The sequence below is a fragment of the Dipodomys merriami genome, unplaced genomic scaffold (assembly GCF_024711535.1).
Source record: "Dipodomys merriami isolate MVZ:Mamm:240054 unplaced genomic scaffold, mDipMer1.0.p SCAF_5, whole genome shotgun sequence".
Taxonomy (NCBI): Eukaryota; Metazoa; Chordata; class Mammalia; order Rodentia; family Heteromyidae; genus Dipodomys; species Dipodomys merriami.
This window is the reverse complement of record NW_027206068.1, coordinates 67,543,175-67,566,885: the sequence shown is the minus strand read 5'-3', so window position 1 is coordinate 67,566,885 and position 23,711 is coordinate 67,543,175. Positions and strand designations below refer to the sequence as shown.

The following is a 23,711-nucleotide window of genomic DNA, read 5'->3' as shown; positions in this document are numbered from 1 at the left end:
AACCCAGGGCTTCATGCATGTGAGGCAAGCACTCTACCACTGAGCCACCTTCCCAGCCTTACCGCCTGTCAAGTCAGATGCAGTAATTACAGCAGCCTCATTTTAGAGATGGGGGAACTATAAGGGCACAAAGGACAGATTCCTTAAAGCCACACGTACAGTACATCATAGGGAAAGAATTAAAAAATGGAGCCGCCTAGCTCCATAGGAACTGTATACATGAGAGTGGAAATTCCTCCCTCCTAAGTTGTGGGTGAGGGTTCATGGAGATTGCATGGAGCCACATGGGTGATGTGTGGCACACACTCAAAAATCACTAGAGTTCTTTTCTTCTTCTCTCCCTCAGGTCCATCAGCGCAGCTGGGTGGGACTGGAATTATTCAGATGGCAGCCAAGCAGACGGAGCCCGTCACCTTCATCAGCCTTCGGAAGCTGAGCCAGGGCGTGCCCGAGCCCGAGCAGAAAGGTGAGGCCACTGTAGCAAGGACTCTAGCGCTCTCAAGCACGGATTCCTTTACCCCCGAAAGAACTCGAAGTTACCCGAATGTTCTCTGAAGGAGAGCAGATGCTCCAGGATTCCCTTCCCACCGAGGCCCCCTCTCCCTCAGACTTCACCTTCCTCCTTAGAGACAAAGACGTTCACGGTGGAAGATGCTGTGGAGACCATCGGGTTCGGACGCTTCCACATCGCCCTGTTTCTGATCATGGGCAGCACCGGGGTGAGTGAGTCTTGGAGAGACTTTGAGTTTCCAAAGCTGATGAACAGCCCCCGGCTGTCCATTCCAAGGGTGGGATGTGTGTGGCAGGGAGCTAGTCCCCTAGAGATGGGTCATTTGAACACCACTTCCCCTGCTGGGGGCAGGAGGCTACTGCGGAGACCTCTGCAGTCTGGAAATTCAAAACTCATTTGAAGATGCTGGTGGTGGAGGTGATTGAGGAAACGGCGGTGCTAGATGCTCAAACATGCTCGCAGGAAAATCACCCGGAACACCGTCCAAAATCCCAGTTTGTCAGGTGGTTATGTTAGAAACTGTCAGGAGGCTGACAGTGGTTCATGCCTGTAATGCTAGCTACTCAAGAGGCTACTCAATCTGAGGATTGCTGTTTGAAGCCAGCCTGGAAGGAAAAGTTGGTGAGATTACCTCCAATTAACCAGCAATTAGTTGTGCATGTGATATACCTTGATCAGATTCCCCTCCTCCATCACTCTCCCTCATTCCCCCCTCTTCCCTCTCAAGCCGGTCTCAACACGGCTTATGGTTTTATTTTCACACATGGACAAAAAGTATTTGGGGTCTTGCTATATCATCCAGACCCTCCTTACACTTCTGGTTCTCCTGCCTCAGCCTCCCAAGTGCTGGGATTACAGGCATGTACCACCACTCCCTGCTCTACTACAGTAGTTCTTCATCCAACTAGCAGGGCAGTGGCTCTGTTTCATCATCCACGTCAGTAGGTGACTGGGGAAGGGGAGGGAGATCAGGACTCGGAGGGGAGGTGACGTCAAGTCGGCACCTGGAGCCAGCGTGGCTCCCTGCTTCTCTTTAAGGTTGTGGAAGCCATGGAGATCATGCTGATCGCCGTGGTGTCTCCCGTCATCCGCTGTGAATGGCAGCTGAAGAACTGGCAGGTGGCACTTGTCACCACGGTGAGTCCTGGCGTCCTGGAGGAGACCAGGGGAAGCCTGGGTTCCCCTCCGTCCACCCCACAGGGCTGACCCCTGCGGCGGCAGGCCGGGGAGAGGGCTCTGGGAAACTTCACTCCTCACTCACTTGCTGTCTGGTCAAGATGGCTGGATGCTAAACGCAAGAATGGACCTGTGGCAAACGGTCTCCTCACCACCCTGTCGCTCTTACTCTGCATCTAGATGGTGTTTTTTGGCTACATGGTTGCCAGCATCCTCTTTGGCCTCCTGGCTGACAGATACGGGCGCAGAAAGGTAGGTGCGGGCTCCCGGGGGAGAGGGGGTTCCTCTGAGACAATCCCACTCTGCTTCTCTTCAGTGGCAAGTTCTAGCAAGCTCATGACAGACGCGGCAGGAACTCCCCTGCTACCATGCATCCTGAACTCCAGGCGTGGCTTCTTGATTTCTCCTCCCTTCCCTCCTCTCCTCCCTCCACACCTATCCTCATGAAGCTGAAGCTGGCATACTGATTCAGAGCAAGCATCAAGACACAAATGACAAATTCTGATGACAAACTCTGGTCTCTTCTCTCTCTTTCTCTTTTCCTCTCTCTCATGTTATCCTATTTTAATTTATTTTGAGACAGGATCTCCCTATGTAGCCCATTTTGACCTGGGCTGTGATTGACCTGGAATTCATAATCCTCCTTACCTCAGCTTCAGATTTGTTTGTTTATGCCAAAACTGGGGCTTGAACTCAGATCCAGGGCATTCTACCTTAGTTTTTTTCATGCAGGACTGGTGCTCTAGGCTCGTGCAATAGCTCCAATCTGGTTTTTTGCTGGCTAATTGAAAATAAGAGTCTCATGGACTTTTCTGCTTTGACTGCCTTTGAAGTATGAGCCTCAGATCTCAGCCTCCTGGGTAGCTAGAATTACAAGCATGAGCTACCAGTGCCGTTATAATTGATTAATTTCTTACATAATTTCTTAAAAGCCTATCTGTCTGTCTGTCTATCATCTCTCTCTCTCTCTCTCTCTCTCTCTCTCTCTCTCTCTCTCTCTCTCTCTCTCTCTCTCTCTCTCTCTCTCTCTCTCTTCATTTCTGGGATTGAATTCAGGATTTTGCGTATGTTCTGCCAATAAGCTACATCCCCTCAATTATAAAATTCTTTTTCTTCTTTATTTTGTATTTTGAACCCATATCATTCTTATAATTAGAGAAAAAGAAAATATTTTACATTTTCCCTATGATCTTCCCATATAGTGTTTCCTTGGGCTTCTAACCAACCCATGAGGAGGTAGGCATGTGTGTTTGTGTGTGTGCATACATGTGCATGTGTGTGCATGTGCATGCACATGTGCATGTGTGTGTTACTGGAGATTGAACTCAGGGCCTGGCACCCCCGAGTCAGGCGCTCTGCCTCTTGAGTTGCTTTTGGTTTCTGAAATGCCAGATCACTTTTGAAAAGTTATCTGACTCAAGGGAGGTGATGGGAGGGAGGGAAGGAGAGGGAAAGAGGGAACAAGCAAAAGGAAAGACTTGTACATATCACCCAATCTGTAAAGTAGTTTTATTGTTAAAGGTCCTAGAGTTCATAAGCAACGTAGATTAAGATAACGATGACTATCATTGTGAAGATTAAAAGGTGTTTGTGGGTTAAAAAAGTTATCTGAACTTGGAAGGTCCAGGGCCCAGCGATGAGAGAAGAATGAGGATGCTTCCGTTCTGTGTGCGTGTCATGGCTGACCAGTGACGGCCAGCCACAGTTCCTCATAGCAGAAAACGCTGGGGTCAGAAGAAGCATTGCCCTCAGAGGGGGCACCGCCCTCTGCCCACACGGAGGCCTGTCTCCTTAACAAGCTCTTTTTTGTCGCTTCAGATTTTGCTCATCTCGTTCCTGTGGGGAGCCTATTTCTCCTTGCTGACCTCTTTCTCTCCCTCGTACATCTGGTTTGTCTTTCTGCGGACCATGGTGGGCTGTGGCGTGTCTGGCCACTCACAAGGGTAAAGACATCCCCCAGAGGCTCCCTGGGAGAGAAAGGGGCACCCACGCACACGTACGCGTATGCACCACTGCATTTACCCAGTGTGCCCTCCTGTGTATAGCAAGCTCAACTTTTCATTGGTTGAGATGAAGAGATCTTGGACACTCGTTAGCTGTGCTGGCCTGGAACCTAACCATGATCCCCCCAATATCTACTCTGTCCCTCAGTGGCTAGGATTAGAGGTGTGAGCCACCAGTCATATTTTTAGACCAGGGTTTTTTTTTTTTTTTTTTTTTTGCTAGAGTAAATAGTACTAAAATGTTTTATATTAGGTAAAAGTCAATCAAGGGCCGCGGCTGTAGCTGATGTTTCTTGTCAAGAATGGACGAGGGCTTGGATTGGTCCCGAGCACCAAGCCAACGAAAAAGAAAGAAGGAGAAAGAATAAAAGAAAAGAAAGGAAAAGAAAAGGATTAATCTAAACAGGATTTATTCATTTTTTTTCCCCTGTGCCAGTACTCGGGCTTGACCTCTGTTTAGGGTTTTTGCTCAAAGTTGTTATTCTACTACTTGAGCCAGAGCTCTATTTCTAGTTAATTGCAAATAAGAATCTCAGACGATCCTGCCTGGCTTCGAACCTTGATTCTCAGATCTAAGTCTCTTGAGTAGCTAGGATTCCAGGAGTGAGCCCCTGGTGCCTGGCTATAATTAATTTCTTACAAGAATTTTGGCCATAAGCACAAGAAACATTAGGAATGGCCATGGTAAAATGTCAGTGCCCTGCAAAGGCAGGTGAGGTATAATGAAGTGGACACAAGGCCTCTCGTGTGTCCTGTGCTTGGGTCTTTTTGTGTTTGGGTGTGAACGTTGTTATGCTAACTGTTCTGGTTTGGGGGACCCTCCTTGACTCTGCAGGGCCTCTCAAGCATCTTTTCCTGGGTGCTTCGGAGCAAGTTATCATTAAAATAGAATGGGAGACGTGAACACATCTAATTAGTACTTTAATGTGTTGGAGAAATAATTATTTTTCCCTGTGGCACAAGCTAAGCACTTTGAGCCCTAATGGAGAAGAAACTAAGTAGAATTTTAAAACATTCCTTAGAAAAGTTAAATAACTGTGAAAAATCCCAATCCTGACTGATAATAGCACCCGAGAAAAACAATTAGAAAATGGGTGGGATTATAATTCCATTTTTTCTGTTGTTGTTGCTTGTTGGTTGTGGGGCTTGAACCCTGGGCCTGGGCGCTGTCCCTCAGCTCTTCAGCTCAAGGCGAGCATTCTACCACTTGAGCCACAGTGCCACTCCCATTTTTCTCAGTCTTCTGAGTAGATAGGATTACAGGCGTGAGCTACCAGCGCCCAGCTTCCATTTTTTTTTTCTATTCACAAAATCAACGTGTACTTAAAGTACCTGTGCGTTGACTGATTTGTTGTGAAAATTATTTACCTTCTCCTGAGTGTATTTTAATTTCCCCAGTATATTTTAGAAAATGGGAAATCAGGCTTGGGAAACAGTTTACCTGTTTTTTGTTGGGAGGAGGCAGAACAGATAAGGTGATTATTTCCTAAGTGATAAAACCTTTAAAATAAGTTTCGAAATAAGATAGTAACAGAGAAAATTATTTCTCTTAGGTTGACATTAGTTATAATAATTATATATATGTTTTTTATTGTGAAAATACTGTACAGAGGGGTTACAATTACATGGACAAGATGAGTACATTTCTTATCAAGCATTGTAGCCTCCTCCTTTGTTTTGCTATAATAATTATATTTTAATATACAACAAACTTTTATGTGTTTACTTCTTTCTTCTTTTGCTGGTCCCGGTGCTTGAACTAAGGGCCTGGGCACTGTCCCTGAGCTTTGGTGTTCAAGGCTAGTGCTCTACTACTTGAGTTATGGCACCACTTCTGGCTTTTTCTTAGTAGTTTATTGGAGATCAGATTCTCATGGACCTTCCTGCCTGGGCTGGCTTTGAACTATGATCCTCAGATCTCAGTCTCCTGAGTAGCCAGGATTATAGGCATGAGCTCTCAGTGCCCAGCTGTGTTTTGAATTCTTTATCCCAGTGACCAGACAAGTATGATTGCTCAAAGAAAACTCATTTGGTCTTACAAAGGCAAAATGACTGTGTTTCCCCCTTTCCTCTTTAGGTTAATCATAAAGACTGAATTTTTACCTACCAAATACAGAGGCTACATGCTCCCCTTGTCTCAGGTAAGGAAAAGTGGGAATCCCACCCCGTTCCCACCTGCAGAAGGGTATGGTTTTCCTTCTGGGCAGTTGATTGGTCTTTTGGTAGTTCATTTTCTGTTAGCTGGAACCACCTGAAAACCATTGGGAATGTTCGAAGCCAGAGATCCAATCCCGAGGTTTTCTGAACCCAGGACTTTATTTGAATATGGTACCATCTTCCTCAGTTCCCAGGAGATGTCCTAATGGCTGATTTGCTGGAATGAAGGTGCCAGGGAAGGCATGTGGGAGGGACTTCCTGTCCTCCCTGAGACTTCTGCCTCCTTCCAAGGATGCTGGTGTCTGGAGGCTCATCAGTGGCCAGCCTGAGGGGCGGTGACATATTTGTCTCTTCACAGCTGAGTTTTCCTCAGGCAAGAAGACGACAGTGCTTCTGGCCCTGCTCAGCTCTGGCTGGCTTTTGCTGTGAGGTTGTGTATCTGATTTGAGGTAGATACCCTGTCCTGTTTCCCTTGGTCTCAGTATCCCCAACCTGATCTTTTGCAGGTCTGGGAGTGAGACGGCTCTTCTTTCTGAAGCATTATGTATGTGGCAGCTAGTGAAGCAGCAGAATTGACACTGAGTTCAGGCAACTACAACAATGAAAAAAAGGAAGAGGGCTGGGAAGTTGGCTCAGTGGAAAAATGCTTGCTTTGCATGCATGAGGCCCTGGGTTCGATTCCTCAGCACCACAAAAGCAGAAAAAAAGCTGAAAGTGGTGCTGTGGCTCCAGTGGTAGAGTGCTAGCTTTGAGCTGAAGAGCTGAGGGACAGCGCCCAGGCCCAGAGTTTGTGCCCCATAACCGGGGGAAAAAAAGGGAAGAAAGAGAGTGAAGGAAAGAAGGAAGAAAAGGAAAGAAAGGAAGTAAAAGAAAAAAGGAGTAAGAGAAGGAAAGAAGATGGCAGGAAAGGAAGGAAGGGAAAGAGGGAGAGATGGAGAGAAGAAGGAAGGGATGAAAGAGGGAGGGAAGGAAGGAAAGATAGGGGAAAAAAAAGAATCTGAACATTAGATGCTGTCTCTACACCCCTCCCTCCTTTCTTCTTTGACCTTGTTACAATGAATGCACAGACTGACTATGTCATGTTTGGATTTTACACTTTTTTTGGGGGGGGGGAGGGCTTGGGGCCTGAACTCTGGGCCTGGGCACTAGCTCAAGGCTAGTGCAGGTAATGAGTACATTTCTTATCAAGAATTGTTGCCTCCTCCTTTGTTTCCCCTTCCCATCCCTTCCTGTCTCCTCCCAACCCCCCCCCCACTGTTTATACTTTAAATCATCTCTAGATGACTTACTTCCGATGACTGCTGATAACTGTATGCAGATAGTCGCTTTACTGCATTACTTAGGGAACACTGACAAGGAAAAAATCTGCGTGTGTTCAGAACAGACACATTTGTGGTGCCCATCGATGCGGAAGGCTGATGCTATCTGTGTTATCACTAAACACCTGGAGGAATAGCCAACGAGCACCTCCCTGAACATTAGACCGGGTGACCAGTTATCCGAACACCTTACAAGTTCCTCAGATACAACCTCCTCAGAACAGATCTCTCCTTTGCCCCCTGGAACCTTTTATTTCTGTCTTCCTATTCTCAGGCAATAGCAAACAGTAGCCTCTCCGTCAGCAGAGCCGCAAACTCGGCAGCCATGGTGGTTCCCCCTTTCCCTCATCACCACCCAATCACCAGACTTCTAACTCCTCCCCTCCTGAGGGACCCTCGACCCAAGTGACCAACAGCAAACCTTGTTAAAACTGATTTTAAAAACAACAACAACAAAACGATTCCATGGCATTTATTGATTATAATACAGAGGTCATCAGAATGGGGTGCATACCACATCTCAACAGCAGGGTTCATCAAACAATATGAACAGATGTTTTCTTAAATTCACGGCAAAGAACACACTCAGATATTTTCTTAAATTCACAGCAAAGAACACACACATACACACACACTCACAAACTGTGTAAGAGTCTTAATGACTTCACACTGCAGGATCATTTCTAGTTGAGACACTTGGTAGTGCAGCGCTGTTACCTCCTTTTAGCACGATCCGACCCAGCTGTTTTCTTGGCTTTGGTTTAGAATGAATTTCTTCTGTGTGGGCTAACACAAGGTTCACGCATCCAACCAAACCAATGACACAGCCCTCTATCTGCATATTCTCTTGCTCGCAGAGCCATTTTCTAATTCCTGAAGATGAGGCCGATGGGCGGCACCATCACCTTCTGCACTTTTTGGCCGAGGCCATGGTACGCCATGGTGGAGTCTTATGAAGGCCACACTGACCAGCACACAACTCTAGAAGGCAACTTCCCCTCTTTTTTTCTTTTTTTTTGTCAGTCATGGGGCTTGAACTCTGGGCTCGGGCACTGTCCCTGCGCTCTTTAGCTCAAGGCGAGCGCTCTACCACTTGAGCCACAGCTCCACTTCTGGTTTTCTAGTGGTTTATTGGAGATAAGAGTCTCACAGAGTTTCCTGCCCGGGCTGGCTTTGAACCTCGATCCTCAGATCTCAGCCTCCTGAGTAGCTAGGATTATAGATGTGAGCCACAGATGCCCAGCTCTCATTTTTTTTAAAAAACTCCATTTTTCTGGAGAAATCCTATCTAGTTACTTTGACTACTGCACTGGTCATCTGTGATACCTCGCAGAAAGTCCTCCCCCGTTCCCCAAGTCACTTTCCATCCTGTTATCCTTGCTTTTTTTTTTTTTTTAATAATCCTAATCACTTTTATTTTTGATAGTCATCCCTTTTTTGGTCCCCCAAAGAATCTTCTAATGTTATCATCTTCCCGCTCCATGAGATCAAGTGGCATTAGCACACAATCCTCCTTTTCAGATGAGAGAAATTCTTGAGCTAATGCTGGGAGTTATTTGAATTCCTAACCAGTGAGGCCTGGTCGCAGTTCTGTTATTTGTTGATATAAAATTATCTCTAGCTGGGGTGCTGGTGGCTCACGTCTGTAATCCTAGTTACTCAGGAGGCTGAGATCTGAGGACCATGGTTCCAAGCCAGCCGGGGCAAGAAGATCCGTGAGACTCTTATCTCCAATAAACCACCAGAAAACCGGAAGTGGCGTTGTGGCTCAAGTAGTAGAGTGCTTGCCTTGAGCTGAAGAGCTCAGGGACAGTGGCTGAGTGCCAGTGGCTCATGCCTGTAATCCTGAGATCTGAGGATCATGGTTCAAAGCCAGCCCAGGCAGGAAAGTCCATGAGACTCTGATTTCCAGTTAACCAGCAAAAAGCCAGAAGTAGAGGTGTGGCTCAAGTGGCAGAGGACTAGCCTTGAGCTAAAAAGCTCAGGGACGGCACTCAGACCCTGAGTTCAAACACCAGGACAGGTGCAAAAAAAAAAAAAAATCTAAGATATATTTGTAAATACAACAAAATCCAAGTGTGGAGTACTGTGCATACTACACCACCATTTATGAAACAAAGAACAAAATGCGTCCTTATGAGCTTGGATCTTTAGAAAACCTTTAGAAAGCTGCAGAAGAAAGGGGTAGTATTGGCGCCTTCTGAGAATAGCACCCAGATGGCAAGAGCGAGGAGAAGAGCTCACGGCCTTCTTCCTTCATGTGGGGATCCAGGGAGTCTTGTTATCTAGTCAACAAAAAGGAATAATGTCTAATACTCTCTAGTGGGTCAAACTTTTCTTTTTTTTTTCTTTTTGGGTCCAGTCGTTGGGCCTGAACTCAGGGCCTGGGCGCTGTCCCTCAGCTCTTCAGCTCAAGGCTAGCGCTCTACCACTTGAGCCACAGCTCCACTTCCAGCTTTTTTCTTTTTGCTTATGTGGTGCTGAGGAATTGAACCCAGGGCCTCAGGCATGCAAGGCAAGCGCTCTACCACTGAGCCACCTTCCCAGCCCCTGGGTCAAACTTTTAAAAGTCGGGTGATCCTGATTGTCTCCGTAGCTAAGGCAGGGAAAACAATTTACAGAAGACCAATTGAGCCACACAGAAGCAATGTGTCTGATTCATCCAAGATAGCAGCGGTAGTGCTGGAGTAGGACTCAGACTGTAGCTCCTCAAAGACACCTGCTACCCCGCGTATGATGTGAAATGCTGAGCACATGACATAGGAGACCTTGCAATCTTGTGTGTCTCTTTCCCCAGGTTTTCTGGCTTGCGGGCTCCTTGCTCATCATTGGCCTGGCCTCTGTGGTCATCCCCACCATTGGGTGGCGCTGGCTCATCCGCATTGCCTCCATCCCTGGCATCATCCTCATCCTGGCCTTCAAGGTGAGCAAGCGCTCATGGTTGAGTCCCGTGCGCCCTTCCAGATGGACTACTGGTCTTGGTGCACCACAGATTCTGTTTATTTTTTTCTGGTGCTCGTTCTAGGGCTTGAACTCAGAGCATGGGAACTGTCCCCTAGCTTTTTTGGTCAAGGCTGGAGATCTACCCTTTAGCCAGATTTCCACTCCTGGGCTTTTGGTGGTTAATTGCGGATAAGAATCTCTTGGATTTTCTTGCCTGGCTTAGAAAGCCAATCCTCAGGTCTCAGCCTCCTGAGAGCCTGGCCCCCTTGTTCTTAAATGGGCCCCAGTGGCCAGTGTCTTTGTGGCTCAGAGCCACGCCCAGTGCTCCGGGACCAGTGGCCAAGTGAGCTGCTGCTCAAGTGAGTGGCTTGACTCTCTCCACTATGTAGACTAAGACACGATGGCTTTCTTCTCAAGCTTAGCTCATTATTGGATTCTCTTGGACTTAGGACCCAATACAGGCCTAGGATCTCTTCTCAGGGGGTTGTTTTCAAGCCTAGAAACTGAAATGCTAATTGTATAATCGATGGAGTATTTCAAGTCGAAATAATTGCAGACGTTTGAGTTTCATGCTTTGGTTTTTTCCCCCCAGGGTCTCAGTTCCCCTTGATTTCCCTCTCTAGAGACTCATTTTCCAGATCAACTTTGGGTCCAGCAGAGAGCTTGCTGAGAAGGCTTGCTGTGCCTTTAACCCATGGTCCCCCCCCCGCCCCGCCCCGGGAGTGTGGGGCTGGCATGGATGGCATGGATGGCAGTGGTACCCTGGGTATTCAGCAGTTGTGGTCCTGATGTTCTTTCCTATCGGTGCTTAGTTTATTCCCGAGTCTGCCCGCTTCAATGTCTCCACCGGGAACACGGAGGTGGCACTGGCCACCCTGGAGGGCATCGCCAAGATGAACCGCTCCGCCATGCCAGAGGGGAGGCTGGTGGAGCCCGTTCTGGTGAGTTCACACTCCTCTTCCTTCCACCCCCACCACAGGCCTTGGGAAGTCTGTTAGTTGTGCAAGGCCAGAGGGAAGGGACTATAGTTTGCACTCTAGGCCTGGAGGCAGGATGGTGGCGCAGAGTAGAGGTGGGACCTGATGTAGTTTCATCCTGGCTGCAGCTCTGTAGCTCTGGTGAGTTACTCTACAGCATTAAAAAGTATTTTGTTTCTGAGTTAGCATACTTCAGGATTGTAAGGGAGTTTCATTGTGATAATTGCATACGTGCATATGGTGTACTTTGAACAAGTTCATCCCTTCCATTATATGCCCATTCTTTTCCCTCCTCCTTTTCAAACAGTGATGGATGGGTTTTATTATGCTGTGAATGTATGTATGTATGTATGTATATATGTATACATAGATGGAGGTAGATTCTTTATGTTAGTATAATATATGTATATATGTATATACATATGTAGATATGTACATGTATGTGTATATATATATATTCCACCTATTGGCTATTGGGTACCTTTTCTGATTCTATCATTTGGCTGCTGTGAACAGTGATACAATAGACAGATGTACAAAAGACATAGGTTTCTTTCTGGCATATTGATTGACTGTCCTTCTGATACATGGCCAGTAGTGGAAAGGTAGGGTGATAGGGATGTCTATATTCAGTCCTTTGAGGAACCTCTAGACTGATTTCTTTCTTTTTTTTTTTATTGTGAAAATACTGTACAGAGGGGTTACAATTACATGGGCAAGATAGTGAGTACATTTCTTATCAAGCATTGTAGCCTCCTCCTTTGTTTCCCCTTCCCATCCTTCCCAGCCTCCCCCCACCCCACCACCCAGTCCTCCCTACCCCCCCACCAAAGTTGTAAAGTTCATTTTCAACATGACAACTTGTACTTCTCATTGTTGCAACGGGTCCACCTGTATCCTTATTTAAACGACTTGTTTTTCCTCTTCCCCTCCACAAATTATACCGACTTCAAATACAGTGAAAGCAGGGGTTATACTGTGGGGGAAGGCCATACAAAGCAACAATGAAATAATTTTATAAATGCTTTAGAAACAAATGCATGAAAGAAAAAAAACATTTAAATACATATCTTAGGGTTCATTTTCCTAACATCACCTTATCTGACCTTTTCTGCTTGACTCATATATATATATATATATATATATATATATATATATATATATATATATATATATATATATACTAGATATTGCAAATAAGGGAAACCATGGGACCTATGTTTCTTTGGGCTTGGCTTACTTCACTTGATATATTTTTTTCCTCTAGGCTGATTTCTATAGTTGCTGTACTAGTTTACACCCCACCAGCACTGTGGAAGGTTTTCCTCTTCCCATGTCCTTGCCAGCCAGCATTTGTTGTCTGATTTCTTGATGATGGCCATTCTGCCTGGGAGTGAGTTGAGTTGGAATCTTTTTTTTTTTTTTATCGGTCATTGGGCTTGAACTTGGGGCCTGGGCGCTGTCCCTCAGCTCTTCAGCTCAAGGCTAGTGCTCTACCACTTGAGCCACAGCACCACTTCCAGTTTTCTGGTTAATTGGAGATAAGTCTCACAGATTTTCTTGCCCAGGCTGGCTTTGAACCATGATCCTCAGATCTCAGCCTCCTGAGTAGCTAGGATTACAGATGTGAGCCACTGTGCCTGACATAAGTTGGAATCTTAATGTAGGTGATTTGCATTTCCTTTATAACTAAACATGTATAACAGGGCTGGGAAGGTGGCTCAGTGGTAGAGTGCTTGCCTTGCATGCCTGAGGCTCTGGGTTCGATTCCTCAGTACCACATAAGCAAAAAGAAAAAAGCTAGAAGTGGCGCTGTGGCTCAAGTGGTAGAGCGCTAGCCTTGAGCTGAAGAGCTGAGGGACAGTGCCCAGGCCCAGAGTTCAGGCCCCCTGACTGGACCCAAAAACAAAACAAAACAAAAAAAACCCAACATGTATAACATTTCTTCATGTATCTATTACTAATTGTGTCTCTGCTAAGAACTATCTATTCAAACTTATTTGTCCACTTATTAATTGGAGTTTTTGTTGCTTAATTTTTTGGACTCTGTATATTTTGGATATCAATCATTTAAGTATTAGCTGATGAAGACTTTCTCCCATTCTGTGGGTTGTCTCTTGCCTACTCTATTCTTTTTAAGCACACACATTGACCAAAAATCATTATGTATCAGATAAAAGGAGAGTCTCTTATTTTTGAGCTTTGAATTCTCCATCCTCTCATTTATACATTGAAACCAGTCTTGTTTTTAGTATTTTCCTTGTTTCTCTTTTTCCAGCCAGACTTTTCTGCATTGATTTGTTTCAGATTGATTTCTTATAAATTTGTAGTTTGTGTACCATCTGATATTCTGTGTCTTTTAATAAGGATTTTGGTCCATTTATATCTATTGTGTTTACTGGTATGTTTGGAATTCTCAGGTGTTTGCGTTTTCTTCTCTTTTTCCTTCCACTTGATTGAGTTTGCTTTCCTTCTTTTTTATTGGCTTATCCTTTTATTTTAGAGGTTACTATTAAGTATTGAAAATGCTGATTGAACTATCAAATGTTTCTGTGTGTTAGTGGTACCCACCTATAATTCTAGCTAATTAGGAGACTGAGATTTGAGGATTGTGTTTCAGTACCAGCCTGGGCAGGAACGTCCACGAGACTCTTATCTCCAATTAAACAGCAAAAAGACAGAAATGGAATTGTGGCTCAAGGGTAGAACACTAGCCTTGACCACAAAAGATCAGGAATAGTGCCTAGGCCCTGAGCTCAAACCCCAGGTAACTTTAGTGCCTCCTGATCAGTACAGTGAACTTAAATATTATCTTGCCAATGCCCATTTTAAAAATCATTTTTATCTAATGTTTTAGTTTTACTTTGTTTGTAATTTTTTCCTAAATAAGTTATTATCTAAAAGCCAGCATCATAAGCTGGCTTTATTATTAGTTCCTAAGCTTTGTTATTATCACTACTGATTTTTTTCAATTTTTTTCTTTTGTTTGGTTAACTTGATTTCATTCTCAATATTCAACTGTTAGATATGAGTATGAGACACATGATAGAGATCTAGGTTTGTCATATCCAAATAGCAAACTAGTCCTATTGATGAACTTTCATTGGATAATCCACTTGTTATATGCTTGAAGTTTTTTTTATGCTTGAAGTTTTAAAAATAATGATCTTTTGCTATAATAATGTATTTGATTACATATAAGAATTTATTATATGTTAAAGATAGAATTTCTAATTGTTAAAAAAGGGATAAGTGGGTCTATGTATTATGCATAAGTATGCTATGCATTATATTATATATGTTATATATAAATTATTATACAATTATATGATATAATATTGTATGACATATACAATGGACACATAATATATATTATATACTCTATATACATAATATATAATATATACTATATACACATAATATTTATTGTTGGCCTAATATGATAGTTTTGTTTATTTAGTTAATAAACCTTATCAGTTAATTGCTGTATATCTACTGTTTTCCCCTTTCCATGACCTAGGATAAAAGAGGAAGGTTTGCAGACCTTTTGGATGCCAAGTATCTACGGACCACATTACAGATCTGGGTCATATGGTAAGCACGCGATTACTTCAGTCTGGGCACTGGTGGCTCATGCCTGTAGTCCTAGCTACTCAAGAGGCTGAGATGTGAAGATCTAGATTCGAAGCCCGCATGGGAAAGAAAGTCCATGGAGGTGTGGCTCAAGTGTAGAGTGCCACCTTTGGGTGAAAAAGCTGAACAAGAGTATGAGGCCAGGAGTTTAAGCCCCAGTACCAGCATAAAAAAGGAGGGGGAGTAAACAGATCACTTTTACTACACTCAATTATCAACTCTGTGCCATAAACTATGCTAAGAAATGTTCACGGTTGCCTACCAACTGGTAAATTTTTTTTTTTGGGTCCGGTCGTGGGGCCTGAACTCTGGGCCTGGGCACTGTCCCTCAGCTCTTTTAGCTCAAGGCTAGGGCTCTACCACTTGAGCCACAGCGCCACTTCCGGCTTTTTTCTTTTTGCTTATGTGGTGCTGGGGAATCGAACCCAGGGCCTCAGGCATGCAAGGCAAGTGCTCTACCACTGAGCCACCTCCCCAGCCCTGGTAAATTTTCAATATATATTTAACAAATGTTTTGGAAGAAAAATTTTATATGTATAATATATGACATTATATATTACGCATTATATTATATATCATATACCACATTATATATTATGACTATATTATGTAATAATAGTATATAATATTGCATAGTATATACAATATATACTATATACAATCTATAATCTATAATATATACTATACATCATAAATTATATTGTATATTATAATATACAAATGTTATATATGTAATTTTTCCCAGGAAGGTATATACAACTCAGTTTAAAATCAAGCAAGAGACTTGAATAGGCATGTCACTAAAATTGTAAATCAGATAAACGTGTCCAATAAACTAGATAAACATATCAAAAGACAGTATTAACGTCTCCGGGAAAATTCAAATCAATACCCAAAAAAAGGGGTGACACTGTGGGGGATAAAAGGAAATGTACTCATTACCTGACTTATAAAATAGTAACTTCTCTGTACAACACCTTAATAAAGTTATATTAAAAAAAATACTGGGCTGCTCTGTACTGGTGGCTCACTCCTGTAATCCTATCTACTCAGGAGGCTGAGATCTGAGGATCATAGTTTGAAGCCAGCCTGGGCAGGAAACTCATTGAGACTCTAAGCACCAAAAAAGTCAGAAGTGGAGCAGTGGTCAAGTGGCTGAGTGCTAGCCTTAAGCAAAAGGCACTTTTAGGGACTGTGTCCAGCCCCAGACTTCAAGGCCAAGGATCAGCAAACAAAACAAAATATTGGGCTGGAGGGGTTGTTCAAGTGTGCAACCTGATAAGTGCAAGGCCCTGAGTTCAATTCCCAGTACCACCAAAACAAACACCCACATAAACCAACAAGATACCATGACAAATCCTCCAGTGTCCAGAAATAGCTATGAGGAAAATGTCTGACTATAGCAAATGCTGGGAAAGACATAAAGCACCTGGGATGCTCACATTTGCTTAAATGAGCCCCATCTCTCTGGGAAACTGTCCAGCAGTATCACAGTTGACAGTGTGCCTACCTTATATTTTAGGAATTCTAAGTTTTCATCCAATAGAAATGCACACAGTTGTGTTCCCTAAAGATATTTGCATGGAGGCTGTGGATGATTGGCCAGCTGCCTTTTCTGGGCTGTGCCTTCCTGTTTGTCGCCCCACCCCTCTGGGCTCTTTCTGTTCTTCAGTTGGCTACAAGCTTTTGCTCACATGCTCTCTTCTCACTTGCAGGCTGGGGATCTCTTTTGCCTACTATGGTGTTATCCTGGCCAGTGCTGAGCTGCTGGAGCGGGACCTGGTCTGTGGTTCCAAGGCAGAGTCACAGTCGCCGGTGGTGGTGACTGAGGGAGACTCAGCAGAGAGCCACAGCCCTTGCCACTGTCACCTGTTCGCCCCCTCCGACTACCGGACCATGATCATCAGTACTCTTGGAGAAATTGCTCGTAAATGTCCCTCTGTGTATTGGGGTGGGGGCCGCTCTGTTTTTGGTAGGGAACTGTGCTGCTCAGACTCTCAGGCCGGAAGAGTGACCCTGGGGCAAAGCTCCTCCTTAGCAGAACTGTACACATTTTGGGGGGTCAGTTGTGGGGCTTGAACTCAGGGCCTACGTGCTGTTCTTGAGCCTCTTTGTGTTCAAGATTAGCACTCTACCAATTGATCCAAGTTTTACTTCCGGTTTTTGAAAGGTTAATTGGAGATAAGAGTCTCTTGGGGACTTTTCTTTCTAGGCTGGCTTTAAACCATGATCCTCAGATCTCAGCTTCCTGAGTAGCTAGGATTACAGGTGTGAGCCACTGGTGCCTGGCACACATTCTTAAATCATGCTGGGGTCTTGGGTTGGGGTAGGAAAGAATACTCTGGGGGGAAGAGAGCTTTGAACTATTACGTTGTAATTATTATTTTTTTTTGTCGGTCATGGGGCTTGAACTCTGGGCCTGAGCACTGTCCCTGAGCTCTTCAGCTTAAAGCAAGCCCTCTACTGCTGGAGCCACAGCACCACTTCCAGTTTTCTGATGGTTTATTGGAGATAAGAGTGTCATAGACTTTCCTTCCGAAGCTGGCCTTGAACCTTGATCCTCAGATCTCAGCCTCCTGAGTAGCTTGGATTACAGGTGTGAGCCACTGGCGCCTGGCTTATTATGTTGTAATTCTAAGCTTTACATTTTTTGTTCATGTTTTAATATCTCCAACATTGGATGTATCTTAGAATTTGTTAGATTTCAGTTGGCAGCACGATTCCTGTCTTTGCTGACATAAAGTGATAAAACTTAAAATCAATAGTTCTTGGCCATGTACAATGGTGTATACCTATAATACAAGCACTCAAAAGGACTGGGAGAGTTCAAGGGCTACATAGCAAGTTCCTGGGGCACATGGGTATGACTGTCTCAAAAAGAAAGAAAGAAAAAAAGAGCTGGATTGGCTTACTCTTATAATCCAAGCTGCTCAGGAGGCTGAGATCTGAGAAAGCAGCAAGCCCAGGGAGAAAAGTCTATGATATTCTTATCTCCAATTAACCAGCAAAAAATGCTGGAAGGGAAACGATGGTTCAAGTGGTAGAGTGGTTCAGCCTTCAGTGAAAGAGCCAATCAGGAGAATGAGAGCATAAAGCCCTGAGATTATGCCTTAATATTGACATGGAAGAAAGAAAGAAAGGAGGGAAGGAAGGAGGGAAGGAAGAAAGAAAGAAAGAGAAAAGAAAGAAAGAAAGGAAGAAAAGAAAAGAAAGAAAGAAAGAAAGAAAGAAAGAAAGAAGAAAGAAGAAGCTGGGCCCTGGTGGCTCACGCCTGTAATCTAGCTACTCAGGAGGCTGAGATCTGAGGATCATGGTTCACAGCCAGCCCAGGCAGGAAAGTCCACGAGACTCTTATCTCCAATAAACCGCCAGAAAACTGGAAGTGGCGTAGTGGCTCAAGTGGTAGAGCACTACCGTTGAACTGAAGAGCTGAGGGACAGCGCCCAGCCCAGAGTTCAAGCCCCATAACTGACCAAAAAAAAGAAAGAAACAAAGAAGAAAGAAACAAAGAAAGAAACTTGTGGTGTCTTGAATGTAATGAAAAATAGCATAAAACATTTACATTATTAGTCTAAAAGTAAACGTAGTTTATAACAATCACCATGGGTATAAAAATGTCCTTTATCTACACTAGGGCTTGTCATTCGTGGTCCCTATGTGAGAGAAGTACATTGACTAGGCCGCTCATTTGGTGACACTGGAGTCTGGGATGGAAGTTGATTCTTTCTGAAGTAACCACAGTACACCCCCATCAGGGTGATAAAGATCACTTGTGCTACCGGGTTCTAGACATTGTCCCTGCTGTTTGCTTCCTAGTGAACCCTTTGAATATCCTGGGTATCAACTTCCTGGGAAGACGGCTGAGCCTGTCCATTACCATGGGGTGCACAGCTTTATTTTTTCTTCTCCTCAATATCTGTACTTCAAGGTATTTTCTCTTTGATTGCTTCAAACAAGTTTAGTACAGTGATTATCCAATATGGCCTCCTGATCTCCCAAGTTCAGTGGGGTGCTTTCTCCGGGGACAGTAGAGAGCACGTTGCTTCTAAGACTCTTACTTGGTGCCACACCTACTTCCTTTTTACACCATGCCTCCTTCAGCTACCATTGGATATGGGTGCAGTGCCACACCTACTTCCTTTTTACGCCATGCCTCCTTCAGCTACCATTGGATATGGCCATTGGATATGGGTGCAGTGGTGGAATCCTTATTATAATTCCCTACCAAAGCATTTAGAAGGTTTATACAAAGCTTCCTGGAGCACTGGAGAACAATCCTAGTATTTACCAAATTATCTAGATGAATGCCGATAGTTCAGTGGACTGTACAATCTGTCTGTAGTGTGGAATTCCCTTCATCCCTAATTTGTAATCCTAGGGTGGCCCGAATTGTAATATATGGTCAGCCCTCTGTGTCTGTGGGTTCTATATCCACAGATTCAAACAACTAACAACTGGTTGAAAATATTAGAAAAAAAACATTTACTTTTGCACTGAAACTATGCAGACTCCTCCCCCTCCCATGTTGTTGTTTTTTAGACAATACCAGAGCAACAACTGTTTACCAAGTAAGCTAGAGGTTTAAAATATATGAGAGGATGTGTGTAGGGTGCATGCAAATTATAGGGTACTTTATAGAAGGCACTTTAGCATCCTGGGGTGAGGGTATGCTGAGAGCAGTCTCTCATGCTGATTATGTATTGTGCTAACTGCATCATTTTCAGGTCATATGCTTTCTGGGGGAATGGGAGGAAGTTGGCTTTAGAATTCATAATCTGGCCAGTTGAGAAGCAGCTCCTGCCTGTGGTTCTGTGTGTCTGTGTTGTAGTGTCTACAGTGACCCTGTAAGACAGTCCACGTGACCTTGAATGACTTTCCCCTGCTTCCTGTTCTTTAGTGCCGGTCTCATTGGCTTCCTGTTTATGCTGAGGGCCCTGGTAGCGGCAAACTTCAACACCATCTACATTTACACTGCTGAGGTGAGCTTTGGAGAATGGGTCACGCATTGGGGTATGCAAGTCTGGCTAATTAAAGAAGGTCTCAATCTGTGGACAATACATCCTCAACCCATTAATTTTGGACAATTACCCTAAAACATACCATAAAAATATTAGATTCATTTAATATGAGATTTTTCCCCCTCTCCCATTTAGTCTATTAGTCCATCAGAAGAAAGACAAGGCCTTCTCCTTTTCTCACTGAAAAGCAAGCTCTGTGTGAGCCAAATTTTGTAGCTAGGACAAATACAGAAATAATCTAAGAGAGGAAATACTCATTCCAGTCACAGTTTAATGGGTGTCTATCCATGACTACCTGGGGCCAAGAAGAAACATCATGGAGAAAGGGCGTAGTGGAGAAAGCTGCTCACCTCCAGGCTGCTAGGAAGCAGAGACATAACAGGAAAAGATCAAGACATCTTCCAAAGGCTGGCCCTTGGCTATCTGCTTCCTCCAGCCAGCTCCCCCCTTCCACAGTTCTGCCACCTCTCAAAAGTTTTAAATGCATCAACAGATTAAATCCATTTAGATATCTGTTATTTATATCTAAACATTAGATCTGAGCTCTCAAGATCTAGCCATCTCTAAAAACACCTTCGTGGACAGGTGGGTACCCGACTAATCTCCTAGGTCTCTTAAAATCCAATCAAGTTGACAAGATTAACAGTCAAGGGCATGCATTTGAAAAACCAGCTATTAACTCAGCTCCAAGCCTTTAGAATGTGAAGCTCTCATCTCTCCCTTGTTTTGAAATTTGAATGTTTATTATTAATTATTATTATTATTATTATTATTATTATTATTATTCAGGGCTTTCTGCTCTTAAATTTTTGCTCAAGGCTGTGACTTGAGTCATAGCTCTACTTCTGGCTTTTTGATGATTCACTAAAGATAAGAGTCTAATGGATGTTCCTTCCCAGGTTGGCTTTGAACTGAGATCCTCAGATCTGTCTCTGATCTGAGGTCTGAGGCTCTCCTGGTCTCCAGATATGAGTTGGTTCAAAGCCAGCCTAGCCAGTAAAGTCTGGGAGACTCCATAAGTGTAAAATAGTTGCACTGAGAAAGTAGAATATACCATAAGATTCTTCAGTAGCCAAGTACAATTGATGACTGAATCTTGACTCGAGGAGCAGGCTCCTGGTTTTCTAGTCAGTTCTATTTGCTGTAGCTGTATTAAAGATATTGTCAGAGCTGGGTGCTAGTGGGTCACACCTGTTATCTTAGTTACTCAAAAGGCTTTGGTTTAAAGCCAGTCCAGATAGAAAAGTATGTAATATTCTTTTTTTTGGGGGGGGGGTCAGTTGTGGGGTTTGAACTCGGCCTGGGTACTGCCCCTGAGCTCTTCAGCTCAAGGTGAGTGCTCTTTTACTTGAGCCACAGGTGCCCACTTCTGGCTTTCTGGTGGTTAATTGGAGATAAGTATCTCAGACTTTCCTGCCCAGGGTGGGTTTAAGCCATGATCTTCAGATCTTAGCCTTCTTAGTAGCTAGGATCACAGGCATGAGCCACCGGTGCCTGGCTGTGATATTCTTGTCTCCAACTGAGCAGCAAAGACCCAGAAGTGGAGCTGTGGCTCAAATGAATAGGACACCATCCCTGAGCTACAAAAGCTAAGGATCTGAATTCAAACCCCAGTAGTAGTATACTTACGTGCGTGCATGTGTGTGCGTGCACACACACAAATACACACAGATTTTGCTAGATTATTTAATTCTTCGGAAGTATTTTCTTTACCTAGAGAACCATGTTTAGACATTTATAGCTCTAAAATGAAACTTTTCCCTCCTGGTTCTGTAGCCTACCTTTAAAAAGTTACATTTGAATATTATTTAAATCTTTTTAAGTAATTATTCCCTTAAATGATACTAAGTGTTTTTGCGGCTAACATTTTTATATTAAATAGGAAAATTTCAAAGTTGTGTCCCAGAGAAAATGGGCATCTTTTATGTCTGAAGTCTACTTGAAAAAAGAAGTACATACAACCCCCAAGGCCCTGGGGCGGGAGGAGAGGAAATTCCGAGAAGAGCCGTCACTCAGTGGGGCCCTCTGTTCCTTTCCCTACAGGTCTACCCCACCACAATGCGTGCTCTGGGGATGGGCACCAGCGGGTCCCTGTGCCGCATTGGGGCAATGGTGGCACCGTTTATCTCCCAGGTATGGCCAATAGCATCTGGCAAAATTGGGCATCTTAATGGAACCTAAGAGGTAGTAATCACATTAGGCTGCATGTGAGTTGGTAAAGCGTACTGCAATGAGACTCATCCATTGAATGAAGAGGTTGGACCAGACCCGGTAGTTTCTAGGCCTTTCCACTTTGTCCCAGTGTGACTTCATAGTTAAGAACATCCTTGTTGCTGAGCTCATGCCTGTAATCCTAGCTACTTAGCAGGGTGAGATCTGAGAATCACGGTCTGAGGCCAATCTGAGCAGGAAAGTCAGGGAGGCTTTCATCTCAATGAACTATGTAGAAAAAGCCAGAAGTGGCTCAAGTGCTAGCCTTGAACCAAAGCAGCTTTGGACAGGGTCCAGGCAGAGTACAAGACCCAGCACCAGCAAAAGTCCTTGTTAAGACTGGGTGACAACCACCAAATGCTTGACTGTTAGCAGTATCAAAGTGAAAAGGTGCAGCCAAAAGTTGTTTATAGATCGGCAGGAATTAGTCCTTCATGTGGAAAAATGGGCACCAAACAGGAAGTTCTGATCATCTCATGAAGCTTTATGAGTAGAGTCGGGATTCATGAGTTGTCTGTTCAGAGATGGGGAGGTTACATCTGTTCTGAGAAAACCTCCTGCCATTTTGTGCTGGTAGGGGTGAGGGGCGGAGGGGGAGTACATTTGGTGGGGCAGTATGCCACCCACTGAGGAGGGTGGAAGCAGGTAAGCAAGCATGGATGGGAGGACAGACATCTTCTCTTTATCAAACCCTTGTTTACTCCAGAGATGCTGAGGCACGGTAGGAAGAGCCATCTAATCTGGCCAGTACATATTAAGGCCAATTACACAAAATTTACATACTTGTTGGCCCAATTAAAATTAATGTTCGAAATGCAGTGTGTGTGCATCACTGGCTGTAAAGTCCCATTATTTAAATATAAACACATGTTTATTCTACCTTGGGTATAAAATAAAAGACCAGTGTAAGCTGGGTGCCGGCGGCTCATGCCTGGAATCCTAGCCACACAGGAGGCTGAGCTCTGAGGAACATGATTTGAAGCCAGTTTGGGCAGCAAAGTCCATGAGATGATTATCTCCAATAAGCTACCAAAAAAAAAAAGCATGAAGTGGAGCTGTTGCTCAAGTGGCAAAGCGCCAGCCGTAAGCAAAAAGCAGCTCAAGGACAGTGCCCAGACCTTGAGTTAAAGCCCCAGGCCTGGCACAAAAAACTACAAACAACAACAACAAAAACCACCACACCCCCAAACCAGTGTAGAAATGCGTGGCAGAGCGACTGAGTCATTCTGTGTGACTTACAGGTTCTCATGAGCGCCTCATTCCTGGGAGCCTTGTGTCTTTTCTCGTCGGTCTGTGTTGTGTGCGCCGTGTCTGCGTTCACTCTCCCAATAGAGACCAAAGGACGGGCGCTCCAGGTGAGTTGCGCAGGAAGCTCTTAGGTTTTCTCAGGATTGATTGATGTCAGTGATGGGACTTGAACTCTGGGCCTGGGCGCTGTCCCTCAGCTCTTCAGCTCAAGGCTAGCGCTCTACCACTTGAGCCATAGCGCCACTTCCTTAGTTTTTTTCAACTACCACTGTTTGACCAAAGGATGTGAACTTGGTTATAGGGGCATCTTCACTGAAGCAGACATAATGTTAGAACACAATGTTTGGTTCCAATTAAAAAAACAAAAAAAGATTGGGTTTCCAGTTTTCCCCCCACACAGCTTTGAGCCACACTGAAGTTGAAGTAACTGATGATTCGATCCAAACCTTGTCCTACCACACTGGGACAATGGATCCGCTGAGGTTTGGTTTAAGCTTTCTGCCCATTCCTGCTGT

At 44.2% G+C, this 23,711-nt stretch overlaps 1 protein-coding gene across 1 annotated transcript in view; it reads left to right on the top strand.

Moving 5' to 3' along the window:
- The first annotated feature begins 384 nt into the window (after positions 1-384).
- Svopl (SVOP like) overlaps positions 385-23,711 on the top strand; it is a 28,070-nt gene continuing 4,743 nt past the window's right edge. The window contains exons 1-14 of the mRNA XM_069996870.1: positions 385-466; positions 628-719; positions 1,550-1,648; positions 1,868-1,939; positions 3,506-3,630; positions 5,768-5,831; positions 9,964-10,089; positions 10,922-11,050; positions 14,607-14,680; positions 16,435-16,646; positions 18,536-18,647; positions 19,617-19,698; positions 21,781-21,870; positions 23,190-23,303. Of these exons, the coding sequence (XP_069852971.1) occupies positions 385-466; positions 628-719; positions 1,550-1,648; positions 1,868-1,939; positions 3,506-3,630; positions 5,768-5,831; positions 9,964-10,089; positions 10,922-11,050; positions 14,607-14,680; positions 16,435-16,646; positions 18,536-18,647; positions 19,617-19,698; positions 21,781-21,870; positions 23,190-23,303 (1,473 nt within the window). The remainder of the gene's footprint in view (positions 467-627; positions 720-1,549; positions 1,649-1,867; positions 1,940-3,505; positions 3,631-5,767; positions 5,832-9,963; positions 10,090-10,921; positions 11,051-14,606; positions 14,681-16,434; positions 16,647-18,535; positions 18,648-19,616; positions 19,699-21,780; positions 21,871-23,189; positions 23,304-23,711) is intronic.